A 21072-nucleotide genomic window follows, 5' to 3' on the forward strand; every position below is an offset into this window, starting at 1 on the left:
TATATAACATTTTTAAATTGTCACAGCATATAAACATACTTTACTTACACATATTTTACAAATACAAATATGCTGATACTCTATATAAACGATATTCCTACAAACACTGATTTCAAATTAAACAGTCCATTGATGAGGAGGAAAATAGCTTAATTAAATGCAGTGGCGTAGTAACGGGGGGGGGTTTTGGGGATAAAAATTTCATTTCTTATAAAATTGATTCAGCCAATTCAATATCTTTGATCCTAAAACATGTTAACCCCCCCAAAAATTTTCTGGCTACGCCACTGATTAAATGAAACTTGGCCTAAGATATTTGCAAATTTCTTTAAACGCCTTTTATTCAGAAACATATTCGTCTCATAAATCATAATGCTTTTTGCTTTTTAAGAACTATTTGAGTGAAATAAAGTTACTAAATGATATATGTACATACATACATTTTAAGAGGTATAACCCTTTTTTTGGATCCAGTTAACACATTTCATTGGCTTCGGTTTTTTCATTTCATTCATTGAGTTTCCATGTAAACTTGGCGCCTTTCTGTGACCACAATGATGAGAAAAATGCCCAATGACATTGTTGTCCAAAACTTGATTTGCACATTATTGCAGTGAAAAGAAATGTAAAAAATTATTATTGTAATTTACATATGTACGTATGTACATATATGCATGTACATTTATATATGTAAGTACACACTAAAACAAAAGCTAAATATTGCTTTGGTATTTTTGCCAATGGCCAATTAAAATGGTTGTTGGTATTGTATATGTACATATGTATGTATACATTTTCATAGTGCAACAACAGCCGCATTATTTCCGCTTAAGTTAACTGTAGTTTGTTGCTCCAAAAGGAAAACAAGTATTAATGGCTACACAAAAACAAAAAATAATAACTTTAAAAAGAATTGAGTTGACTTAAAGATACTCTATACTCTTAATTTTAGATTATAATTAAAAACGATCAGTAACAGAAAAAAAAAATTTGAAAAATTCGGTAGCCAACACTAGTAAAGTTTCTATGGGCTCTGGTGGCGCTGCCAGATTTTGTAAGCACTGCCGTTGAGCCGGGACAAGAGAGGCATCTGGCAACCCTTTTTCTTGTGGAATTTTGTAATGCGAAAAGTTGATAAAAATGTCTTTAAAGAAGGATGCCTTTGTATCCGTGAGTTTAATTGGCCACGCCAAAGTGAAGACGATTAAAAAAGAACCGTCTAACAAAACACCGCTCAAGAGCAACGAGCCAACAATCTTACCTGAGGAATACATCGTAGAAAAGATCATGGGTAAACGCTTTTGGAATGGACGCCCACAACTACTGATCAAGTGGTTTGGTTATCCGGATGAGGAGAGCACTTGGGAGCCCCAGGAGAACATGGGCAATTGCATTGAACTTCTCACGGATTTTGAGGTGGAATTGCATAAAAAACAAATGAAACAGGAGGCACTGATCAAAACCGAGCGCCTTGAAACTTTATCTACATCGGCAAAGAAACAAAATAAAAAAACAACATCTTCAACGCTGCACACCAGGGAAATTGATGAAGCTAATCTTCTCATGAAAATGGACAAACTCCAAATAAAAGCTAGTTCTTTGCCATTACAGCGTAAACTAAAGCAAAAAGTTAAACTATCCCCAGAAATAGCCAGTAAAACAAAACAAGATGTTAAACTTTCCCCAGAAATGGACATTAAGACTTCTAATACCTTATCGCCATTAAAACGTAAAGGAAAAGAAGAAATTAAAGTATCTCCCGAAATGACTAGTAAAACTTTAAATATCGTATCGCCATTAAAACGAAAAGCAAATCAAGAACTCACCCCAGAATTAGACAATAAGTCCTTAAATATATTATCGTCGCCAAAACGTAAGGCAAAACAAGAATTTAAGGCCAAGAGAAACCATTCGCGGTCCTATGAGCATAGATCATTTTTAGACCTGAGCAGTGACTCAAGTGATAATGATGAAACGATCCCAGTGAAGCAAGAAACTCAGAAGCCTCAAAAGCAACGCCCACAAGCGGGTAAAACAACAGGAGCTTGCAGCCCTTGTTTGAGTGCTGTTTCAAAATATAATTCCTTGGAGTTTATTAAAGAGCAGGCACGTAAATGGAGGGGCAAGAAAGGGAAACAACATCAAAAGCTACGCGATACGCCTACATCGCGGCCGGGTAAACCTATGAAGCCAAGAAATCTGGATAATTCCATTGATGTTGTAATGAAGCGTGTAAGCATCTTTATATATCAATATTCTTGCGCATTAATTAATATATTTAATAAATCAGTTGCACTGTGGCACCCATAATAGGCAGGAGAATATGCCTAGCACTACCACCACACCGAAATGTGAGCCAAATTTAGACGACAACTATTCCATAAATCGCAGCGGCAACAAAAGGGAAAGAGGGGAAACATGGAGAGTTTCACCCAGAATAAAAAAATATCCGTATGGCCTCGCTCGTGGCCTTCCCTTGGACAAGGTGATACACCATTTTAAAATGCGGGAAAAACTCTTTCTGTATGTCAATTGGCAAGGAATGAGTATTACGGATGTTATTCTCCTAGACGACCTCATTGACATTTATCCACAGCAGATTATAAAATACTTGGAGTCGTTGGTGGTTGTCATGTAGGTTGCAGCACCCCGTACGTATAAAAACAACAACAAAAGTTGGTAGATCTTTCTGCCACGACCCCGTACCCATAACCTTAAACGCTAACTTCCGTTCAAAGAACGGCCGCATCATAACTTTACAGTTCGACGCTCGCGATATTTTTGGTGGTGATGATGAAGCTATGGGCCATGGGCCATGAAAAATTTTGCCTTCAGGGAAATAGCAATCCGATTTCATCCGGTGCTATTGCACCTGCATTTGCCACTCTTCTTTGCCACATAAATCACATTGATAATGCACAAGTTAGCCATATGACAAATTGTTAGTTGGTTTTGCCTCTTTTGTTACTTAGAGGAGGAAATTTATGTTCGTAAACCAAAAGATTTATGTAGAAAAAAAATTCCAAGATGAGGCACTCTTCTATTCTCTCTGTTGTGTAGATTTCATGCTCAAGATCAAGTCGAAAATTATGAGACTCCAAATACACGTGTTGTCGGATTTAAAGTTGGAGTCTGCTTGTGTCTTATCTTGTGGCATCTGTTGACAGCTACCCAGCTATACAGACGCCTTCGCTTTGAACCATGCGGCTTCAAATGTGTCTCCATCTCTCTATCCATGACAAGCTTTTCTCGTGGGCGGCTTCGGTTCATTGAACTAACCAAACTCTTTACATGCAAAAGCTTCAAATTGTGTTTGTCTCTTTCGCGAATTAAGCAAATAAAAACATAACTCTCTGACTGACTAACCATTGCGATATGTTTGGATATGTGTGATCTATGCATATCTTGCTGCCATATACAACCTTCAATCAAACGACTACGAGAAACCCAACCCAAAGAGTATGCTTGGCACCAATGGTTAGCTAGACAGGCACGCCTCGTTGCTGGCTTGGCTGGACCGGCTTGATCGAGTGGCTAATGTGTACATATTTTGCGCAATTTTCAATGTCATTTGTACATTGCTTTTTTCACTGATTGCATTTGGTTTTTTGTATTTTCTTGTAACAATTTGCCAACAAATCATAAAGCAATTTTTAACGATTTGCAATTCGATTTGTAACTAACCGAAAAATTTGACTAAAGTTGGCATCATTGCTTAACAGAAGGTCAAAATTAAAATTATACAAGGAAAGACATGCAGCAGAAAGTTCAATTTTTAATCTAAACAAAGTTTAGTTTTCTTTAATTAATTTAGTTTTGTATTCGGTTCATTGCTCTGGCTATATCTCATTCTCGAATCAATTCAACAATTACCTTTTTTTTCTACCTCGTTTCTATTTTCGGCAAACATTTGGAGTTGAGTTATTATCTATAAAACCAGATGGAAGGGAAGCAATTTTCATCTTGTGTTGACTTTTAATTCTCTGCTTTATAATTTAATCAATTTAAGTATAATTTTCTAAGGTGCGCTTACTTGTTGCTTGTCTAGATTTTTGAACTCATTTTCTCTGTGTGATTATGACCGATTATTGCTTGCCAATTTGGTTTTCTTATACTCTGTTTCTTAGATGAGGGTATAGTTATTTTGCTAGAAGTTTAAAAAAATGTTGAACGAATTTGATGTTTATCTTCAAGCATTCAAATTTATTTTTAGGGGAATAACTTGAAAGAGAAACCCCTTAAAGAGAAGTCTCCTTGATCATCTTTATATTATATAACGTCTCTCGGTTCTGTTCTGTTTCAGTAAGAAGAACTTTGAAATGTTGTAAAATATTTTTTTATTGTTTCGTTTACAAATTGAGAACAATGTTGTATGTTGGACAACAATAGTCGATCCATCAGTATTTGAGAACTTAATATTAGTTCTCATAACCATGTAATATTGGTTCTCATGGTTTAGTTAAGAACTAATGCTTCTAGTGATTGTGATTTACTTTTGCTTTACTCAATGTAAAGCTAGTTTCATAGCTATCAAATGTAACTTGAAACATTTTGCAATCATTTTGAAAACTAAGATTTTCTTTTAGTTAAGTTAATGGGGCGTTGATTGACTTATGTGTGTATTGATCTGGTTGCTATAATTTCCTCGAGTTGAAAACAAGTCTTGCAAGCTTGTATTCAATAAAAATATATATAAATTGTTTAGGCAACATTTATTATCGGTCTCTTCCATTAATTGCAATGAAAATGTTTCGACATATTGAAAGAAAAAAAGAAGGAGAAAAAATAATGTGGCTTGAAAATAAATTTGCATTTAATTATTTTCTGTCTGTCTTGCGTTCAGTTAGTTGGATGGCTGGTTATTACAACAACAACTACATCATATATATGCGATAATTTTCTCGCTCTTTTGACCATTTTTGGTAGTTGATGTAATTACGCCCAAGGCAATGCAAGGCAAAAGGCAACCTCATTTATGACGCTTTGCATATGCTAGACAACAAATCAGACATTTTTCGTGTATGTAAGTTGTTATTGTATGTAGTTGTTGTTTGTGTTGTTGTAATGCAATTTGTTTAACGCTTCGCTTATTACCAAAAACAGTATTTGTAGTTAGTTAGTTGTCTTGCATTTGTGTTTGTATTTTTTTTTTTTTTTTTTTGTGGTTTGTAGTTGGCCAGGTCTGTCGTGTGGGCCAGACAAGAAAACATCAAGTCATATGTATATGCAGATCTGAGGCCAGGTAAAAACCGAAATGATTGTCGACCTCCTGCAGATCTCTCACTCCCCATCTCTCTTTATTTGAGTCGCTTTTGGCTAATGCTGGACCATCATATGATATACAATTTCCACTGCATCATGATGAACTTTTTTATTATATTTTGTTTTCCTCTTTTCTTTTTTTTTTTTTTTTGTCGGTTTCGGTGGGGGCGTTTTTCCACTTTGCTTTTGTTGGCTTTATTTATTATGATTGCTTGACAGTTTAATATATTTACCTATAGTTGTTTGTTTGGCTGGCACGAGTCCACCAACGTTATATATACAATATATTGTTACTTATTTGTTATCTCAGTTGTTGTTTGTTGTTGGGTGCCTGCGGGTTAGAGGTTATTGGAACAGCAATTATATGTTGTTAATGGTGCTAGTGTTGCTGCTGGCTCTGTAGTTGTAGTTGTTGTAGCTGCTGATGCAATTGAGTGTCGAGGGCTCTTAACATCTGTTGGAGATGCGGTTTTGATTGCCCAAACTAGTTTACGATGATTTAGTTTATGAGGCCATATCCATATACAAAATGTATCACATATCTATCTAATTGAATCTTCAAGTGTTAGAGTAATAATCATATCCAATTATCAATAGCTAATACTAAGTAGTTAACTAAAAAATTCAATGCAAAAACTCATGGTAGTTATTTTAGCTAGTCATTAATCAAACGGAAACCAAGTTTAACCTTGCTCTAAGCAAAGTCTATGCAGTGATTTTTCTTCTGGTTATTCCCACATTTATTTAAAAGTCACTTCCACGCACAAAATCACACAAACCGTAATATCAATTTTGGTTTTTTGACCTTGCTTTGTTTTGTTTTAGCCCAGAACCTGATATAGTTATGATTGTATTACTTTATTTTATATGTATATTCACACCATCAAACAAAACTCCGAAAATGTTCAACTAACTAATTTTGTGTTGTTTCACTTTTTTAATTATTTTATACGAGCTAACATTAAAACTGTTTTTATTCATTTTCGTCTCTTTCTCTCTTTCGTTTTAGGTATGAAAATTCTCATCGTACACAAAGCAATAGCAATCTGCTGAAGTTCAGGGTTAAAAACACAATAAGTTATCAAATGAATGAATCATTTTATATATTTTTAAAATTAGGCTTTATAACGACATTTCTAACATGCATAAAACGATGGTTTATAATATTTAGGTTTCTATTAATGTAATGTTGAACAGACGTGGAAGTTTGTACCAATTATGATTTCAAGTTTTCCTTAATTATTAACTTCCATTATATTGTTTACGATCTGGTTAATCGTATTTGAAAGTTTATTGAATCAAGAAGTTTATGTTGTTATATCTTCAAACTCAAATTTCTTGAAAGTTTTAACATTGGTATAAGTTTTTAAAGCATTTTATTGATTATCTTTTGAATAGAAAAATGTTTAGTTTGAATTATTATTATTTTCTCCTTTTATGTAAATGTGAAAGATGCAACTGAAACTATGAAACTTTTTGCAATTTAGATTCGTATTAATTAAAGACATTTTGTTTTTAATTTCTTATCTACTAGCAATTGCTAAAGAACATAGTGCTTCAATCACGATCTAAGTAGCGATATTATCATTAAATGTTATTGTTCTTCTCAGATTGATTTTGATTCATCTGAGAACTTTAACTAATCTTTCATTTAAAATTGAACTTATCTATTTTTTTTTTATTAGCAACAGTGCAACTTAGAAAACCACAAGACTTTAATATACTTTAGTTACATATAAATAAATCAGTTATGTATAGTTAATATATATAGTAAAAATAAAAATATATCCCAATTTCATAAATGGTAATAATAAATTCTGAAATGCCAATTTGTATTGTAATTGCCAAATTGAAATTCAAGCCCCCACAAATCAGCACTCCTCATAAATATATATATACATATGTACATATTATATATATGTATACCTATTTTGATTTCCTTCATTCTCTGTTGTCTTTGGCAAAGTTGTTGACATTTTTGTTTGACTTTTTGAAATATTTGTAGCTGTGGGCAAATGCAATTATTACGTTATTTTCTTATATACTTGCTTGATTTGCTTTGTTTTGTGCACTTTTCTGTTTCGGGGTGTGTTTCGAAATGAATGAGGTTTATATGGTAATTGCCAGGCGATGTGCATTCTTTTGGTGTCTTAAATTTCCAGATTGTATCTGACGGGTGGGTGGGCAATGAAAAATATGTTAAATGTTTTGCCTAAAAGTCACATTACAATGTTTCTTTCAATTGTCTGTCGCTTCTTGTTTTGTTTGTGTTGTGTGTGTTTGTTGTTTAATTAGCTTCGCCTACAACTTCCGCTTACAAATGACTCATGACAAAGGCACAGACAAAAAAGAGCTACAAATGTTGACTGGTCACTGTGCTGCACTGCCACGCCCCAATTTGTCTACACCATTGCAGTACATTGAACGCATTAGGTTTTTCTTTCTTCTCAGTTTTTCTCTTCGTTTTTCCTTAAACCGTTTTTTTTTCTTGATTTTGTTGTTTAGCTTTTGATTTTCCTCATAGCTGTTTCGCATTCGTTTTACTTTCGCCTGGCCAACTAGTTGCAATTGTGCCATTCCGTCCAGTTGTGTTTTATGGCTTCCAACTTGCTGACCAACAGTCAGTCATTAGCTGCGGCGGCGGCGGCGGCGGTGGCGAAGTCATCGCCTCTCATGCAGAACTTGGGTGTTGGAAGAGTTGATTTCTTTTGACAATTTGGCAGCGGTTATAAATCATAAACAAAATCAGCAGTAGCGCAGTGGCCAAGACAAAAAGTATATGTAAATTTTGGCAAAAAGAAAGTGTTGACTGTAGAAAACGGAACTGCTTGGAGACACTAAATCGTCGGTAGTTATGGCCAGGGCACCAAGCGACCACCAGGTGCCATTTAGCCAAAGGGGCGAAAGTAATGCAAAATTATGAAATTAAGTGATTATGGGCAAAAGTATGGTAACCAACAATATGGCTGAGGGAAAATCGTACTAAAAAGTTATGTGGTTCAACAGACAATTTGATACTTATCATATATTACACTGGCCAACATATTTTTACTTTGATTCACAATGACATATAGTATCAATACTTTTTTTTAGAAAGTTTTGTTGTTTCTTAGAAATAATCTTTTCTTGTTTTTCAAAAAATAAAGAAGTTCCCACAAATAAATCCACTGGGGATACCAAAAAATCGTGTTAGAACCATATGATTCATGGACTTGGATGCCGTGTTTGGAGTCCATCAACGTGACTCATAATTGGACCACAAAAAAAAATGTATGTAGATGTTAGATGTCCAATAAATGGGGGGACAACCCGCTGAGTTGCAACAAGCATTGGTGGTTTTTTTGCCAGCCCGAGAGCCTATTGGTAGGTCAGTGACATAACCAGCACAAATATTTTGAAAAGACAAAGGAAAATTCGACTTCGATTTCTGGCCCAGGTGTGCAACCATTTTCACTATCAGTCGGTGATTGAACCAAACCGACCCGAACTCAACTGAACTGAACTGAACTTTACTATATGTAAGCTATGTGTGTGAGGCCCTACCCTAACTCGGGTCGAAGTCAATCGAGTGTGGCGAAAAAAATGTCTTGAGAATCCTTGACCCAATTGACTGAATCTGTCTGTCCTTCTCTCTTACTATAGTTGTTGGCATTTCCGTTTTGTTGCAAAGTGCAAACAGCCAGGCATAAAACAAAAATTTAAGTTCGCTTATTTTTTTTTTCTTCTTTTTTTTTTTTTTTTTTGCCTTCCATTCAATTTCGTGTCATTAAAGTTGTTTTACTTTTGTTGTTGTTTGGTTCAGCCGAAAATTACAATTTGCAATGTGACGCCCCGTTTTTTTTTTTTTTTTTTTTTGTTCAGATTGAATTTTTTATTTTAAAAACTGAAACTCTCTTACTCTTAAGTATTTATATTTCAAGGTAAATTTGCGTGCGGTTTTAGGTTTTTTTTTTTTTGAGGTTGTTGATATCGCGATTGGTAATTGTCACTTGCCCCTTTCTTTATAAATTTTGCGGCTGCTGTTAAATTACAAATTTCTGGTTAGGCAATCGAGTTAAGCTTACCATTAACCCACATTGCGGGTTGGAAATATAGATGGGAAACACTGTACCGGAAAGGCAACAAAGGCCATTGAGTGAAGGCGTTTGTATAGGAGTAACTTCAATAATAGATATTGCTCTTTAAGCCTTTCTCCTAGTCAGTTGACTGGAGACAAACTGCAAATGTACGCCAAATTTAATCCTCTTAGTTAACTCTGCAGCGTGATTTCAACGTTAATATTATTAGATAGCAGGAAGTTACAGGCTTAAACAGTGGATGTTTTGTTTAAGTTAATAAGAAAATTATTCAATCAATAGAATCGATCTTTTTACTAAATTATATATCCAACATGGTTTCTATCTAATTCTGTCAAATTTTAATTGGTTTTCAAAATTATTTCCTTTTTTTCCTGTCTTTTACAAAAAATTCACGGTTATAATAAAACTATTTGTTGGGAAAAGTAAAATATATTAAAAATTAAACCAACAAAAGGAAACGAATATAAAAGAAATTTTATATTAATCAGAATTCTTAAAACTTGCAAATTGTTGTGACTCTAAATCCGCTAAATAGATAGTATGGTAATTCGATCTGAATGATATGGATATCACAACTTTTTTGCATAATGAAAAAAAAAAGAAGCGTTTGATTATTTTCTTAATTTATTTCGCAATCATTTACATAGTCTTACATAAATTGACATGAATAAAAATTTGCCAACTTTTATGCAATCGGTTAAAAAGAGAAATAAGTCTACTACTACATACATAAATTACGGATTTGATAACTGTTTCTCTCAAAACACACAAAAAACAAATTTCTATATACATTGTAATTTTCCGCATATTTAGTTTTTGTTTCGTTTTTGTTTTTGGGGTGATAAAAAGAATGGCCAAAAGTCCAATGAAAGACAACCAAAGCAAATTTACCATTTACCAAATAAAAGAATCGACTAAAAAATACCATCTAAAGTAGTTTGTAATGAATTGGCATGAATCTTTGTCTGAATTTAATAGATGCTGATCATGAGTTTGAAGATACTAAATATACCCTTTGTCATAGTTAATAAAGGGTATGGAACATTTCGCCGCACACTTTGCCCACGTTAAAGCAAAAAACAAAAATGGTCAACCATTTGATTTTGGCTTAGTTTTTCTTGGCCAACTGGTCTATTGTTGTTGTAATTACAATTTCTGTTGCTGCTCATTGTGATTTTTTTTCCTCCTTTGCTGTTTCTGGCTGATTTATTGTGTGAACAGCAAAGGTTTTTGTTGCTCCCTCTGTTTGATTCTTTCTATGCCTTTTGTCTTTGGTCTGATTTGCATATTTTGCCTCCTGCTATTTATGTATGACTGTGGCTTAGGGCGTGGGTAGCTGAATGGGCTATGATTTTGGGGCGTGTTTAAGGCATTCAGTTATACTATAGAAGCCATATACTCCAGACCCATTGAAAACGTTTCCCTAAGTGGTTTGGCACTCTGAATCCGCAGCCAAGTGGATGGAAATTGGCTTCATTACATATTGTGCTGGATGAGGTGTAGGCTACCTGAACAAAATAAAAACCCATGAAAACGTCGTTTTAATATTGTGCGGTTCAATGAACCACAAATATGCAATTCTTAAGAGTGTTATTAAAGCAAATAACACTCCATCAATCTCCATTCCCGAGTTGAATGGCTTTTCAAGACGCTGATCATCGTCGCCGTAGTCGTCGCTCGTCCTCTTCACCCACACACAGACACACACGCCGAGTGAGGCAAATGATGATGATCTTTTTCTCGACTGTTGCACTTTTCAGTCTCTGCCAGTCGGCCATATCAATTGAATGCGAGGACTACTTAGCAGAAGCTTGCAAATTGCAATTCATTGTCGCCAGTAGAGATCAGAGAGCAGTTCTCCACTTTGGCAGATTCGGCTTCGGTTCTGTGGCAATTCGTTCAGTCGTTTTTTTTTTTCTTGCCAACAACTTTCATATCTTGACATTTTTATTAAAAATGCAGTTTGCCTTTTTCGCCATCTGAAAAGATCCGAACAAAGGGCATATATTGCATTTTATGCCGGCTGCTCGTTAAGCAACTCTTGTTGTTGTTTCGATTGTTGCTTTTGGGCATCATTTCCTGCTTAAATGTTGCCCCTAGAGATGGAGGGGAGGAATCTCTTCTTTGATTATTATATATGTCCATACATACATACTATTTATAGGGCGGTCTGCCCAAATTGTTGACTCAAGGATAACTGCATTCCCTCTCATTGCAGTAGCTAAGCTGGAATAAAAAATTGCCTTACAAAAGTCACAAAAGGCCAGCCAACGAAACGAATGACTTAAGCAACGAACTTGATTCGGTTTCTTTTTTTTTTTTTTAAATTGTGAATGTATCCCCATAAGAGTTTTCCTTGTAACGACATTAATAACTCAGTTTGCTTACGAATTTTGGGATTTCACTTTGGTAAGAAAATTACTCAAGTTTTGACTAATAACAGTTTTGGATTTAGTCATTTAGACAAAGGGGAAATGGATTTTGGTTCAGTTTTTAACTGAAACTTGTTTGGTAAATAGTCAGAAAGATGTCTATTAGTGTTAAAAACGTTTATTGGCTTTCCTTTCACACTGTTTGAATGATGTGAAGCAGATCGGTAGAATGTAGAAGACACAAGTAGAATAGAGAGACTATCCTAACTATTTTCCTTAAAAATATAAACTCCCAAGCTGAAATCCTTATTATCGATTACTAAGAATGGATGATTATGAATGAAAACAAAGAAGAAGTAATAAGTATAGAGTCAATACCAGCATAAATTATACATATTCATAGAAGGATTTATATACATACATATGTATATTAAAACAATTCTAGACAAATTCCCATCCACTGCATTGGCAGTTCCCTTCTCTCAGGTACTACCTCAAACCGCTTAGACAACAGTCACAAATCTCTCACATTAATGTGTGATCCAATTCCAAAACAAATTATCATTCCAGCAACGAAATTCCTTGCCATTGTCAGTGTTTAACAATCTCTTGTAGCACTTTATCAAAATCCAAGCACGTACATATATAGCTTAGAAAAAAAAGTGCCGCCAAAAAAAATACCCAACTATAAGTGGGGTTCTATATCAGAGCAACTCCAACTACACTCTAACTGTACCTGTAGCTGTATATATGTATGTACATATGTGCTTACACAGTATACTGTAGGTGTGAAATAGCCCGCTGTGAGCCGCCCTCATCCAACCAACCAACCAACCATCCAACAGCAAACAACAACAACACCATGAACAGTTGAACAACTGTTTTTCTATTTAGATCTTTGTTGCTGTTGTTATTTTATTCAACTTTTGCCTTTCTAAGACCAAGTCGTGGAATTGTGTTGATTGAATGTCTCGGGAAACTGTAACTGTAGGATCGTGTGTTTTTTGTCGGTGAATGTGGCTGGGTCGGATTCGGGTTCGAGTCTGATGCTTGAATCTGGTTGGGTTGGGGGTCTGACTACTTTTTTTTCTCTTCACGATGTCGTGCTGCTATTGTTCGCATTAGTGTTGCATATTAAGTAATAGAACTGTTGTTTTTTTTTTTTCTACTGAATTACGGTACTACATCCACACACAAGCACACCAAATAACTAACTCTAGGAATGTTGAAATTCAAGGGATTTGGGTTTGGTATTTTCACAATTTCATCATATGCAAATTTTGTATCATTCCAGTAGTTCTCTTAGGGGCTTTTGCTTTAAATTGCTTAAATGAAATCTATTTTTGCTCTAGTTGTTGACCAAAAGCAAGAGATCAATGTGCCAAGCCCAGGTCTGGGGCGATAAGTAAAGTTTAATTTTTCGTTTTCGATTTCTATAAAACTCGTTTTTGCATTTGAGTTGTGCTCGTAATTTGGTTTTAATATTTGCAATATACAATTTTTTCTATTGAACCTGACTAGAGCACGCTTGGCAAATTACATAAGTAAAAAACAAGAAACGAGAAAAATAAAGAAAAATGAATAAATAAATATAAACAAAATGCAGTCGCACCTTAAAAAAAAATTCAACAGAATGGAAAAGAAAAAGACATTATGCTGCCCTTTATTGAATGAAGTTTCATTAGAGAAATATTTCTTTGCTGACATGTGTCAAGCACTTGGAAAAATTAAACATTGAAACATTATAGTCCTTAAAATCCTCGGAATCTAGTATGTGCTTTGTGGTTAGCTTATATACCCCCTTTCTCCACTGAGTCCAGGGTATAAAAATGGCAAAAAATGAAATGAAACTCATGGCACGAGCAAACTGTGGACAAAGTCAACGCTGACGCAGCCAAAAGAAACAAATAAAAACAAAGAAAAACGCAGAGGGGGAAAAAAGTGTGAAGCACAAATCAAACATCAAATAAATTGATAGAATATTCAAAATTGAAGAGCTGACATGCCAAAAAAATATGCGCCAGAGCAAAACTACATTCGCCTTTCACCTCTACGTTGAACCCAGCACGAGCTGGGGCCAAGCAATGAAGGGCCACCAGAAAAAGAGCCTGGAATTGGAATATGGCCTAAAGTAACACTACGCCGCAACTTAACTTACAGTCGTGAATTCTGTGTTTTTGTTTTTGTTTTTGACTGTTTATGTGAATATGGACATTGCCACCCGCACACAATAATCCAGAGAGACCGAATAGTGGTATTGAACCAGTTTTTGGTTGGCTTTGATTTTGACCAGGTCCATGGAGTGTTGGCAATGGTCTGTTGATGCCTGAAATTGATAGTCAAATGCAAAAACCGGCTAAAGAGAACTTTTTTTCTTTTTGGTCAAGAAGTTTTTCGTTGTTCGTTTGCCATTTACAATTGCATGGGCGAGAATTTATTGTGGTTTGTCCTTTTACGTGTGTGAGAATGATCATTGGATTTTGAAGTTCTCTTTAATGGCTGCTTTTTAATGGTTTAATGTATTACTTTGCCGAGGCTTAAAAAAACACCAAAAACGACTTTAAGGCTATGTTAATGCCGACAATCTAAACTAGTCTAAAATGACTTTCAGTATTCTTCGTAATAGTATACAATATTGAACTTTAAAAAGTCTTTTTGATCTATGGTTAATAGCAATACATTTCAAGTTAGAGAAAGTCCAAAGAGTAAGATACTCAAAGTAAAGTTGAGTCTTTAGATGGACACATGTGAATAGCATTAAAAATTGAAGATTAACCGTAACACCTTTATTTGTTGGGCTTTGATTAGTGGCATAGATTATTAAAGCACAACAAATAAAATATCTAACAGATATATCAGTTCAGTTATTCTGATTCAAATGACAGATACTTGTGTATACTGAATCTAAATATTTGGTAAGCCAAGCTATTTAGAATGAATCATTTAGCGATTCACAAAAAGTTTATGGAAAAAATCCCTTTGCGAATAAACAAAAACTGAGTTCCCAGTTTGAACCGACCATTTTAGTTGTTTTCTGTATAGAAAATAAAAATTCATCAGAGTTTTAAATCGAAAATCAAGTCGCTTACAAATTTTTAAACCAGAAACATTTCAAGAGCTCAAGACCGAGATTCAATCTGCTATTGCTAAGATAAAATGAGTCTACTGCTATTTGGTCATATAACAGCAATTAGTTTGCATAAATGAATGTCAGAAGCAAACTTTCAATTATTTATTTTAGCATTGAAATACGAGCAAACCAATTATGAAATAAACTACCTTTTATTAGTAATTTAAGTATGAGAAAAATTTTGAAAAATGTAAACAAAATATTTCAAAATTTTCCTAAATCATCGTTTACCTGATAAAAGCTCTGGCAGTGAGGAAAGCGAATAGTTCAAATACTAATGCCTACTAATTTAGTTACAGATAAACGTACCTTCTCTAGATCGTGAGTCTCTAATATTTTGCATAATATTTTCTCCATTGGCAAACAGGTGAAACTGAACTATGAACTGAGGAAGTATCAATTTGACTGCCTCAGACACATCATCTTCATTATCATCATAAGCATCATGATCATAACCACCTCCCACACTGAATTCAATTTAATTTCATGTTTATGCTCATCTTCAGTTTATGAAAATTGAATTTTTTTTTTTTTTTATTGATCTATGATCGATGATTTTGTCTTTTGTTTTCTTCTCTCCATTTCTCATCATTCAAAGCTTAAGCTCGAATTACCGAAACAAAAGAAAAATCATGATTTAATCGATGAGCGAACAAAAAAAATTTCACTTTCGTTTTGTTTCACCGTCTCTGTTGCCTTTCTTCACGAAATTCATTCATTTTCACCGCCCCAAAACTGACCCTCAATGAGCATTTAGCGTATTATGTAAAAGATTATTTTGGCCTGGCTTATGCCACGCCCAGTAGTTGTTGTTCCAGTAGTTTGCCGACGCATCTGGATGGATGTTTCTTTTGACTCGAAATGTTTTACAAATTTATGCGGTTACTTTTCATGAAGAAAGAGAAAAAATTATAAAAAAAAAAAACTGAAAATAAAATGCTTTCAATTTATGTTGATGGGCATTATGTCAAGCTGGTCATGAATTTAAAATGTTTGGAAGTTTTCTCAGGCCCATAGAGAGCTGGACTGGGAATTGTTTGTCTTTGTGCATGGACTTCCTCTTTTTGGCGCTTTGAACAGAATGCGTCACTTGAGAGTTTTTGTATTAAATTGAAACGACTTGTAATAAAAACAAGTGTTTCCTTTAACTACCAAATGTGGTAGATTATCGATACATTTTCCGGTCTTCCAGGCTGATTTTCGATATCCAAAACCCATTTCCCCTTAGAAAATCTTAGCCTGAAGACCCCGCGCTATCCTCTTCATGAAAGTAATAAATCTTGTCAGGGTATTGCACCTTCGGCATTGGATAAACGGTTTCACTTTCATCGATGGTCCACGAGAATCAGACACAGAGTACATTCCATTCGAAAAGTTTTAGTTGATTTCCGGCAAGTTGTTTGTGGATTTATTTTATATAATTCGGTTAACTAAGCACCTGCTCACCCAGTTTAAATAAACGTTTGAAAAATAAGTGCAACAGTTTGAAGTGCATTTGCACTCTGTGTGTCAGAGTGTTTGAGTGTGTTTGTGTGTGTTACATTTACCCAGTTTGTTGAGTTTGTTTTGACTGCCCACCCGAAAATCCACTTTAATTACAGCTACAGTTTTACTGTCACTGGTCTGAGCAGGTTGCATACAATAATGCAAATAATAAACTAAAGAAATTCGAACCAGTTTTTAAAGCGTTCATTTTTGATTTCGTTTGCTTTCTGGTTTTTGATTTTGCCAACATATTCAAACGAGTCATTCCGACATGATACAAATATAATATCCGCCTTTCGGCCAAGAAATATTTATGCTAATCAATCATTTAATTTTTTTTTTTTTTTTTTTTTGTTTTTGTTCTGTGTACAAGGACACCTTGGCCCGGCAATTAGAATGCGCCTTAACTGATTTATATAGAACGTGGCCAACACCCGCACAAGAGGAAATGGAATGCTGTTGGCCAAATCAAACAACATTCTAAACCCAAGAAACCCGTTTATGAGTCGTTTGTTACGTTTTGTCGTTGGTTGGCAATTATTTTGCCGTAATTGTATTTAATTTGCCCAGCACTTCAGAGCATTAAGAGAAGGGCTGGAACAAGAGTGTGCTGAAAAGGGGGTGTCTGTATTTGTATCAATTATAAATTGACACTTGACTTAAACATTGTGGGTGTGGATAACCACGGTCTATGTTCGTGTCCACAAACCTCATAAGCTGCATTCCTTACAATCGCCACACTTCCTAGACTTCTGATATCTGATATGAAAATAGAGGTTTGACATTTTATTGACGGTTTAATTTTGTTGGCCAGGAACAGGTAGCCTATAAATACAGTAAAGAAACTTTTTTGCACTAACTACTTTGCAGTTAAAGTTAGCTTGTTTTTTGTTTCTATCTCAATAAATAAAATTTGTAAACTTAAGCTACTGCAAAGTTCAAATAAAATCTTCTAAAATTGTAAAATGCACAAACAAGTTGCCTCGCATGCTGTTAGCCAATTATCTAGCATTAAAATCATACGATATCCAAGATTAAAGATGATTGTTTCTTGTTTAAGATGCAACTTAATAATTTGATGTTTTCAAAACAAAAAAAAAAAAAAAAAAAACTTTCGAAGCGGAGAATGCCAACGAATAGAGTTTACCATTTAGCAACAAATTATTATAAATTATAGAAAGCTAATTTGCTGTACACTCAGTTATTGACGTTCGGCACACATACATATACAAATCGCAGTATGCCACCTAATTGGTAGCACTTTTCGGTTTTGTTGGCACATGTAAGGCTTTTAGTGGAGTAGTAGACAAACTTTGCGCATTTTGCTCCTACATGCATATGATGTTTGCATATGTACATATATCTCTCAACCACCAGCTTGAGCTCCAGCACCGTCACCACCGCCCCATATTTGTTTAAACAATGGCCAACACACACACACACACACACAGCGGGCGAAGCAAGTTAAAAGAAAACCAGCTGGAGAGCTTTGGCAATAGTTTTGTTTTTTCTTTCTGTTTGTTTCTATGTTTCTTTGTTTTGGTTTCTGTGTTGCTCGCTTTTCGGTTTGTTTTGTGTAACAAGTTTGCATATGTAATTAACCAACAGCTAACGTATTAGTAAATATAATTAAAACTAAAATTGGAATGTAATCCTCTATTATTTCTCCCTCAGTGTGTGTGTTGTGTGCATTAAGTAAATTTTTTTTCTTTCATTCATAAATGACGCAACAAAAAAATTCTTCAATAAAAATCAAAAGACTTAGGCCACAAACTTGCCGACTAATAGAATTTCTTTAAAGTCTTTTTTTTAGCTGATTCATTAAAACTTACACATACATAACTTCCCTTTTTCCATCTCCATGTCTCTCCTTCTGTATATCTCGCTTGACATTGACCTTCATCGGTGTATTATTTTCTAATTAACAACTCCCCGGGCTAGAAGCAGCAGAGAATATACCAAAGAGCAAGAGAATTCGGGCCCAATTCTTCAAAGATATACCCTAACGGTAAGTGGGTATACTGCTTATATTAGAGAGATATAACAAAATTACGTCTAACTATTTGCTTGATTTGTTGTTATGCTTTAATATCATCTTTATAACAAAGTTAAGTCAAAAGCTATGACAATCCTGTATGAAATTAACAAGACATTACATGCCTCATTACTTATTCATGTGGCCAAATCGATTCAGCATCATTGTGTCGAACATCTTGCGTCTTTCATCATTCATCACAGGCCTAGCCAAACCCCTCTTTTGGTGTCCCCTCTTATGGGGGCCCTTCTTTTGGTGGACCTTCTTTCTTGACAATAACTTCCGTTTTAGGATTTCCATAATCTTGCGTCTTACCATAATGACATAGTGCATACGTTTAGGTGGCGGTAGATTATGCCAGGCCAAACGTGAGAGACGACAAATTTCCCGCTGTGTTAATCTAGCCTTCTGTTCAGCATCCATGGCAGCGACATAGTCATTGTGAAATAACTTGTAGGGATGCATATTTTTCAGTTCTTTTTTGATATCCTCATTTGTCTGTGCCACGGGCTGGTTTGCACGGCCTTTTGGAAACATAGTGCGTGAGAGTGGGACTCCTCCTTTTTTGTTAATATTATTAATACTCAAAATTTAGTTAAAACTTTTATAAATTTAGAAAAATTAATTTTTTTAACCGATTTGTTTGCTACTAGCTTTCAGACTGAAATAAATGAATTTGTATTTACGTTTTTACATTTGAGCCATGACAGAAATCAACATGTATAATTGATTATAAGTTTTAGTACCATTTCACTAGAGAGTTAGAAGAACTAGATCCAGAATAGATTATCCAAGTAAATGGTAAAAAGGTATACCTATCTTGAATAAGCCGAAATATGAAATAAATAGGGAGTAACCACAAAATCTTCAAAAGAACCTGCTTTATCCTTATCAATCGGTTAAATCTAGTGTATTGTGCCAGTTTAAAGCGACTTATTTTGTATTCCTTTGTAAATACGACTAGTCTATTATTGGTATTTGACATTAATAAAGACTTAATACTTAATATTTCATGGAATCACAACTAAAATGTGTTAATAGAAAGATTACTATGTAATCCTGATCAGACAAAGGCAGCAGGCGGGGAAATGAAAAATAAAAAGTGAAAAGTAGGCCATGTAAATGTGCCTTGTTTACCTGCCTCATGCCATACTCCAACTCTTCACATTCCGACGTTTTGTGCTATTGAATAAACAACAACAATAATATACAATACAAAATTCCAAGTTATAAAATGCGCAAAATTGATTTGGACAAATTGAAAAAAAAAAGTGGTAGAAATGATAAAGTTGTTCCACGAATACTTCCTAAAATGGCCAATTATTGGGCGAAAAAAGTTATGAAGTCGAAGGCTAAGTGGAAGCTGCAGCCCAAATTCACTAAATCGAAGGCTTATCCAAGATTCCAAGATACAAAGAAGAAGGTGTTTTCGAGCAATCGCAGGGCTTTCGTACAAGAGCCTCAAAACCATGTTTCCCGTGAGATTCACCCATTGACTAGATGTCCGACACCCAAACCGCGGAGTATCAAGAAAACGCGTCGGCATGGCGACCATGTGAAAAAGCAGGCTTGTAGATCCTTAAAAACGGTGGGCCAAGAATTTCGGAAATCCATTAGGATCAGAAAATGGCGCGAGGCCGTTGCTGCAGCCACTGGACTTGAAAATGTAATGAAGGTAACTAATCAACATCCCCGAGAGCTGGCCATACGAAGAGGACGTACCAAAATCAATATCCCCAGAAATGATCAAAATGCATTGCTTAAGGTGAAGCAGTTGGAGAAAAAGAAAAAGAAATAAGGCAAACTTGATATTGACGATCCGATAAATTTTTTAAAATTTCTAAAAGGACACATCTTTGGCACATTTGAACTTATAAATAAGTAAACGTCTGGACCGTTAATGCAATTTCATATCTTTTTCTCTTTGGAATGGGTTGAATTTGTTGCAGGTATTAGGAATTTGGAATCCCCAGGAGTTTTCTTGGGACCGGACTTCTTCCAAATAGTTGTTGCTTTCAGAGTGCTAGAAACAAGGTGACATGGCCATAGAGTCAGCTTGACTAGAGAATATATTTAGTTATTAGAGATCTGATGATCTGACCGAGATCTCCAATTTGAAAGAGTATCAAATGAACGACATTGACGAAGGTCTTTTCGTCGTTTTTTGTTTTCTGTATTTTGCTGGTCGTCACCTTGCTTGGCAGTCCATTAAAAGCGAGTAAATTAAATGAAATTATGTATTTTGTCAAAAGAGAAACAACAAAATTGCGGTATTACTGAATATGGGTGTGGGCATACTTAATATACACATTGATGGGATAATGTTCAATGGTTATAGAATGATGTCAGAGCAGATATTTGCAACCTGTGCAGAGCAATTTGTTACTAGACTTCGACATTTAATGTGATTACAAGCATGGGAGTAGGCAGAAAATCCGGTTCGGGGGTTATATTTTCAGATTTTCAGATCATGCAACAGATCATGTCTTGTGTGCAATGCTTCTCAAACTGTGCTGTAACATTCATAAACTGCAACGACCTTCAATCAGATAAAAAGAAGAACTAAGTAGAGAGCGTCCAACCAAGAAGCTAAGCAGATGATGAAAAAAAATATATATGTATAACCAAACAGAAACTTGATTAAAGTTAAGAAAAACGTAAAGTTCAACTTGTTGCTGTTGTTCATTATTATGGCCATTGTTTGTGTTG

At 34.9% G+C, this 21072-nt stretch overlaps 2 protein-coding genes across 5 annotated transcripts in view; both read left to right on the forward strand.

Moving 5' to 3' along the window:
• The window catches only part of LOC137577068 (uncharacterized), a 53059-nt gene that overhangs the window by 3832 nt on the left and 28155 nt on the right, over positions 1-21072 (forward strand). The window lies entirely within an intron of this gene.
• Positions 1073-7091, forward strand: LOC137576329 (chromo domain-containing protein rhino-like). 4 transcript variants are annotated; one of them, XM_068289372.1, is made up of 3 exons: positions 1073-2232; positions 2291-2634; positions 6272-7091. In XM_068289372.1, the coding sequence occupies exons 1-3, from the start codon at positions 1141-1143 to the stop codon at positions 6447-6449; spliced, it is 1614 nt and encodes a 537-aa protein (XP_068145473.1). In that variant the 5' UTR covers positions 1073-1140; the 3' UTR covers positions 6450-7091. The 4 variants fall into 4 exon arrangements, with proteins under 4 accessions (XP_068145473.1, XP_068145476.1, XP_068145474.1 ...); XM_068289373.1 differs by having other exon boundaries at positions 1075-2232; positions 2291-2651; positions 6272-6414; XM_068289374.1 differs by having other exon boundaries at positions 1075-2232; positions 2291-2485; positions 6272-6407.

This window comes from Drosophila tropicalis, unplaced genomic scaffold (assembly GCF_018151085.1).
Source record: "Drosophila tropicalis isolate 14030-0801.00 unplaced genomic scaffold, ASM1815108v1 contig_593, whole genome shotgun sequence".
Taxonomy (NCBI): Eukaryota; Metazoa; Arthropoda; class Insecta; order Diptera; family Drosophilidae; genus Drosophila; species Drosophila tropicalis.

What these genes read in the sequence shown, in the direction of transcription:
- LOC137576329 (XM_068289372.1), top strand. Translation starts at nt 1,141, where the DNA reads ATGTCTTTAAAGAAGGATGCCTTTGTATCCGTGAGTTTAATTGGCCAC. An exon ending in TTGATGTTGTAATGAAGCGT is followed by an intron (nt 2,233 to 2,290) that starts GTAAGCATCTTT and finishes TTAATAAATCAG; the next exon opens with TTGCACTGTGGCACCCATAA. An exon ending in GAGTCGTTGGTGGTTGTCAT is followed by an intron (nt 2,635 to 6,271) that starts GTAGGTTGCAGC and finishes CTTTCGTTTTAG; the next exon opens with GTATGAAAATTCTCATCGTA.